The sequence below is a fragment of the Schistocerca piceifrons genome, chromosome X (assembly GCF_021461385.2).
Source record: "Schistocerca piceifrons isolate TAMUIC-IGC-003096 chromosome X, iqSchPice1.1, whole genome shotgun sequence".
NCBI lineage: Eukaryota > Metazoa > Arthropoda > Insecta > Orthoptera > Acrididae > Schistocerca > Schistocerca piceifrons.
This window is the reverse complement of record NC_060149.1, coordinates 810,515,516-810,522,421: the sequence shown is the minus strand read 5'-3', so window position 1 is coordinate 810,522,421 and position 6,906 is coordinate 810,515,516. Positions and strand designations below refer to the sequence as shown.

Here is a 6,906-nt window from a genome sequence, read left to right as displayed (position 1 = left end):
TGTGCTTCCTTCTGCTCTCCCCTATAGCCTTCATTCTTCGCCATAGTTTTATCTGCTAGTTTCAGTCCATAACCATCAGCACCAAAAATGGACTTGAGCTTCTGTGGTTCACCCTTCACACGTTTCTTATCGCTTATTCTGTGAGCCCTTTTGGCTAAAGTGTGCAGGGCGGTATTCTTCTGCGTAGGGTAATGATGCTTTATTTCGTCTGCTAGGATGACTGTCACGACGATACCTTGACAACAGAGACATCTATCGATATCTTCAAGCAAACCAAAGTATATATTTGAAAGGAGTGAGCCACGGTACCTCTCGCGATATAAAGGCACATACTGTGGGCATACTGACCCCAGAGAGACCTATAGGTTTATGCACGACCAAACTCACATGCTATGCTAGTAATCCGAATACCCGATGCTAGTCTGCCCCGAAATGTATCTCACATCGCTGTCTCACACAAGGAGGTTACAATTCTAATAACATCGATGCCACCATTGTGAATTATTATCGCTGGCTCATGGATTATCGTTGATGCGAATCAACTAGCAACTTTGACATTGACTTGTTTACCAGTAGCGGCAAGACTGTGCCCGTATGTCAAATTTGTTGTGTACGTCAAAATGTAATTGCGTTGTACAGCTGTTATCAATTAACAATAACCAGAGGTTGAAGGGCAGTGTGTCAGCTTTCCAAAATGAAAACCATCGAGGCGAAAATCGTGGTTTTGGGCGCTCAAGGTAACATGATATAGCCTTGTGCTTATGTAAGACAGTGGGATAATAGCATTAATGCCTGAAATGTCTTTGGAATTTTCTCGAAGTCCGTGATATTCGTATTACCCGTGACATATGTTAACTAACTGCACAGCTACTAATAGATGACTCGTTTCTTCGTGGTTAGAAATTAGAAATACTTGTTGCAGTTAAACTGTACGTTGGCCACTATAAGAATATATGGAACTGATTGTTAAATTTACCATATATAAATCTGAGACATTTCATTGTTCGTGCGTTTGTTGATACAGTAACCATCAAATCGCACCACATTTTGACGTAACTACTGTTTGCACTTAGATTGAGATTCATGGAACTAACCTTGAGAGCAACAATTTGATAGTATTCTCTCATCTCGCTTCTTCATCTTTTAGGATTTCCTAGATATTTTCTTTTGCTGATCTTCCAGTACACTGTACTTTCTGTGTTTCGTTTCTTTCAGTTGCTCATGACATGCGAATTGTCCCCACTTTCTTTTCTGTGGCATTGTGGAGAACTAATGGTGTGATGTAACTGCCAACAAAGCTAAATACTATGCCAGCTATTATTATTTCCTGTTGTACAAGATTTCAGTTTTAATGTGATAGCTATGTGTACAGGAAGTATATAAGCTCATTTGGCTTTTTATCCAAACTCCATATGGACTGAGGGGCACACTTCCCAACTGGGAGAATTTTGTAAGCTTCTGGGTGTAATCAGTGAAAAGTACTGAGAGAGGTGGCACACTTATTGGGACAAACGTGTCATATTCAGGAGGACAATGGTTCAAAGCTGCATATGGGCATCTAGGTTTTTCGTGAGTTCCCTAAATCACTTCAGTATAGTGCCAGGATAGTTCCCTTGAAGGGGCATGGACGATTTCCTTCCACATCCTTGAACCATTAAGAGCTGGTGCTCAGTCTCTATTAATGTCAATGAGATGTTGAATCCTGATCTTCCTTCCTTCATGACAGGTGCCTATGACTCTCACCTGAGGAATCTAAGGATAACAACAAACAGGTTGAGCTATGTTAGTGCATATACTAGGGGAGCTGACAGGTCCTGTCTTCCTGTTCTGTGTGAAATATATGTACCAAGTTTGGAGACCATCCCTTACAATATGCTATCGTTCCTTATGCCAAGACCTATGGTGATAGTGCTATTAGTGCCATTGTTTATACAATTCATGATTATTCATGCCACTATTGATAGGTAGTTTAAAGTCGAAGCATGCAGCACCACTGTTCAGGAAGAATGTATAATAATTCTTGATGTAACAGGTACAGAAATTAGTAGCCAGGCATGTAACCACTATTTTAGCTGGCAACTTTACAAGCCCTGGTTTATTTTACCTGTTGTACCAAGATTACACTGTTGAAGTTGTCTTTATTTTTAAGTAAATATTATTTTATTAGTACAGATTCACAGATCCAAGTAAGGAAATTCTTTTTTGAGCAAGTAGTGAACAATATCATGCAACCTTTCAGTTATGCTAAGTGACACTGTTAACAGCTTTTCGCGAGCTCTGCATCTTCATTACAACTATAATGTTATGTAATAAAACATATTTTAAGTATCAAAAATATTGGAGCCTCCATGGAAATATGAGGGTTTTGGACAGGGACATTGTTATTAATGCCATGAAACAGAACTTATTGGTCAGTGGTTGGAAAATAGGGTGTTTTTCAGCAGGGACATAAAGTACAGAATGTGGAATGTATAGAATATAGTTTGCCATGACGTATTTATTGTCTTATCAACTCAAAAACTGTCAACCTCCAGTGTGACTTACAGGTTAGTGTGTCATCCCAAGCTTCATTTCAAAAAAAATTAGGGATATAACTAGTCAGTGTGAGATGACAGTAAGCAAACTTTGCCACATCCCTCTGCTGCTCTGTAACTTCTCATACAGTGTCTTCAGTTTTTTTACTGCGTACATTCTCATGTATGACATTGAATTGGCTCTAATGCAGAAATTTCTGGAGAAAATAGGGAAACGCAAAGAGATGCTGATCATCTGCTCTGATTTCATTGGTGCTGTAGAAGTAATAACATAAACAAAACAGAGAGAATAATTCTGAGCTTTTGAGACCATTATTTTAATTTATGGACCAAATGGGTATGGGTTGGTGGGTAAGTGCCAGATTAAAAATCCAAACATACAGGATTGGATCTCCAGTCCTTTTTTGGATTTTTCAATTTTTTTGTGTCTAGTATAGCTTTTTCATCTTTGGCAATGATTTATAATATTAAAAATGCCAAGTGGCATCATGGTTTGAAATCCACAGTAAACTGTAGGTCTGCCTTTATAGAATATTCCACAATCTTTTGGGTGTGCATCCAGGACAGTAACATTTCATCTTGCAATTTTTGGCTGTTGACCATACAGCTGTCCTCAAGGTGCCTCACCTCAAAGATTACTGTACGATTGACACATGAAATTTCAGGCGATGAAATATTGTTGTTCTGTATGTATACCCAAAAGATCATTGAATAAGGCAAAGATCACTTCAAAGTGGACCACACCTAGTAAAGCACTTTTGCTTCTGAGGCAACCTTTGTGGTGATAACAATTTTACATTTATAATAGTAAGGGGTATCATTCAGGTGAGCGTGAGGATATTTAAGGGTACAAAGAAGAAATGTTTTATCGCCACTGGATACTAATGATGTGAATACTGATTGTGCTGACATGCCGCCCCCAAACCCTCCTGACACACACACCTAAACTTTATACCCCAACCATGTCTAACTTGTGGAATCGGATATTGGCGTGATGCTCTAGTCTAGCTCAAAATGTGTCATTTCCCATGGACACAGTTTTGTCTTGCAGGAAGACCACTCAAAAGTGTGTGTTTATCATATGTCACTTTTGGGTACTAAATTTTAAGATTGTTTTATTTGCTGAGTAGGTCAGTTCCTTATTTACTTAGGGATATAACTCGATTTAGCTGGAAGAGGAATACATGTAGTCCTTATATAATCAGGCCACCTTTATAAATAACCGAAGAGAGATTTTACTGTGTGTAAAGGCTCTAGTTTTAGATTTGAAATTAGACACATCATGCAACAGAGAGACCTCTCCTCCTGCAGCCCTCCCAATAAGTTACTGAAGTTTGTGTGTCCAGTAGCTGCCACACTGTATTTTTGCTCCGTAAATGCTCAGTGGAGTCACTCAGTTTGTCATTACATATTCATCATTGGATTCATAAAAAAAACACGTTTGTGTTGGAGTGCCTATCAGTAATCAGTGTGTACAAGAGATGAGAATAAATAATGGATTGGTTTTTATATGCACCCTTTTTGCTATTGCAGTCAGTGGGATGCTACCTGTTGCCACCGATTCGTGGTTTTCATTCCTCTCTTTCATAAACCCATGTAATGCATTTCTGTAAGACAGGTCTTCAGGACTGGACAGAATCCATAACCTGATGTACAAGCATATTTGCAAAGAGTTAAATTATACACATTCTTGTGAACGGCATTCATAAATGACTGCAAAGAGAATATCCTTGAAATAGGAAGCTAATTTAATCATTTCTGTCTTGAATGGGATTTGTTTTATGGGTGTTGAATACTAGTCTGCCTTGCAAATAGCTGTAAAATCTTATTCATGTAAAACACTACTTGGCACCACCACATCTACGTAGTGTGTGTGTTGGAGTGCCTATCAGTAATCAGTGTGTACAAGAGATCAGAATACATAATGGATTGGTTTTTATATGCGCCCTTTTTGCTATTGCAGTCAGTGGAATGCTACCTGCTACCTGTTGTCACTTATTCATGGTTTTCAGTCCCCTAAACTCAGGACCGTATATCCTCATCCTGAAATGAATTTAGATCATAATTCTGAAGTGTTGATCAATTCCAGTCCCTGTCTCTTCTACTTGATAATGTGTATAGGTGTCACACATTCAGTAGCTGAAAAATTACTGTTACAGTTAATGCTCTCCAGTTCCTCTGTAGTCACATGTGCGGACCTGATTGCACAATTATTTTATATTTTTAAAAAATTTTTAACTTATCCTGACTAGATTACAAGGGAAATATTGACCTTGCTGACACCATGCGTATGCTTTGATTTGATATCATGAAATTAGCAGTCATAAACCGCTCACTTAAATACAATATGCACAAAATATGTGCTGCAACAAGAAATCACATTTGTTGGCTTCACTAATTCACAACCAGACTGCATTATTTCATTCTAACCTATATTTCAGTCTGTGTGAGAGATCAGTGTCCCAATCCCTACATTTCCAAAAATTAGTGCCTAAGGAAGCAAAATAAATATTTAAAGTATTCTGTTTTGGCTCTGTGCATGTACAATGTCACTCACTGCATCGTTATATCTGTTCATGTCTGGTATCAGTAAGTTCACTGCACATGTTACAGATGTACATTATGTACATCTGCGTAGATACTCCACAAGCCAGCATGAGGTGCATTGTGGAGGGCACCCTGTAGATGGAAGCATGTAAACGTGTAACACTTTTTCTCTCTCTCAGTTTAATATAGGGTTAGACAGAACATTTTGTCAAAAAAAAAAAAAAAAAAAAGTATACAATAATAAAGGATCAGCTGAACCTGCTGACAACAGATGTCAGCTTCGTCCCATAACATAATCAGGTGACATATGACATTGTGTGTACACAAACAAAAAGACAACATAACACTAACAATAATTCTTTTCCATCTATACTACTTTTTGGAATGTAGGTTATGTGGCATACTGATCTGTAATGCAGCGTGAGGTCTACGTTGCACTAATAGTTGACAGTTTAGTTTAGTTGAGTTGAAGTGGTATCAAACACTTCAGTTAATTCAAAATAAACAGCTTGTTTCTATTGAGGTATGTTAGATCACTGTTAAATGAGGTCAGGGTTTTATGGTTCTAGGTCTGCTTGCAGCTGTTTGTCACTGGCAAGAGGACAGTCATAGTTATGTGAAAAAGAGTGGCTCAAATCAAGTAAAATAAACTTTGAATGTATGTATAAACTGACCACTCAACAGTGGCATGTTTCCATCCAATCATTCAGACAAATTAAGATAATTTTCTTTAGTTTAGCCTCATGTGAATCGTAACCCTTTCACACATGACTATTTCCTACATCATGAAGACACTGTATTGTAACATAGTTGTTTGTATACTGACCTGAGTATATTCAATGGTTTGACTGGAGATATGCGCTCTATTTTGAGCAACAGTTGGGTGAATATACCACAGGTTTTAAAATTTGATGGGGAAACATGACTTACTCTTGTATACATAAAAATTCTCTGTGTGGATTGCACTTTAATTCTTCAAATGGTTAACACATTTCGGCAGACTGCCATCATCAGGTATGTCGTAAGACAAAAGGGAATAAACATGGGATACACATTACGGAAATACGGAAGCGTCCGATCCCGCCCGTCGCCTTTGACCCATGATGTTACAAATATGGCGGAAATGACCATAAACAATGATTCCAACATGGCGCATATGAAGTCTATACGTACACATTAGGAGGACGAAAATACATCGAAAAACAAACACACACACTTTCCACAAAAAGCCTGACGACACTAACAGGACAAGTGCGGGAAAATGGGGTGTTTTTGGGTGGGGGCAAACTAAATACAAACAAATTTTAGACACTCACCCCTATACAAAATGACGAAAAAAACCGAAATCACAAAACTCCCCAAATACCACTAAACACAGTAATCATCTGGAATCGGACACTTCCCTTGACCTATATAGCTCAACAGCAGTTCCCGATCCCATAAATTAGGATCAAACACTTCCCTTGGCCTATATAGCACAAAAACATCTCCCGATACCAATATCACACAGCCACACATTGGGATCAAACACTTCCCTTGACCTGCGTACTGTTAATTTTATCCGCCATATCCATTCCTGAACAAAACCAACAACCGATTAATTTTATTTAAATTACCACACGATCTACAGTGAACAACACTAAATTAACCTTCACACAAAATCGTTAACTCACTGAAACGAATTCCACTACAAACACAGCCGACACTCGAACAATTCTGGATACTGAGCAAAAGAAAATTGAGCCCATTACACCACACAAATGAAAGCCTTGAACATACCACCAGAGAGCACAACTAACCACAACACGACATCTACAAACACGCC

General features: G+C 38.3%; 1 protein-coding gene across 1 annotated transcript in view; it reads left to right on the top strand.

The window, feature by feature from the left end:
- The first annotated feature begins 570 nt into the window (after positions 1-570).
- Positions 571-6,906, top strand: part of LOC124723093 (ras-related protein Rab-31) — a 74,361-nt gene continuing 68,025 nt past the window's right edge. The window contains exon 1 of the mRNA XM_047248271.1: positions 571-737. Coding sequence (XP_047104227.1) covers positions 695-737 — 43 coding nt within the window. The 5' untranslated portion in view covers positions 571-694. The remainder of the gene's footprint in view (positions 738-6,906) is intronic.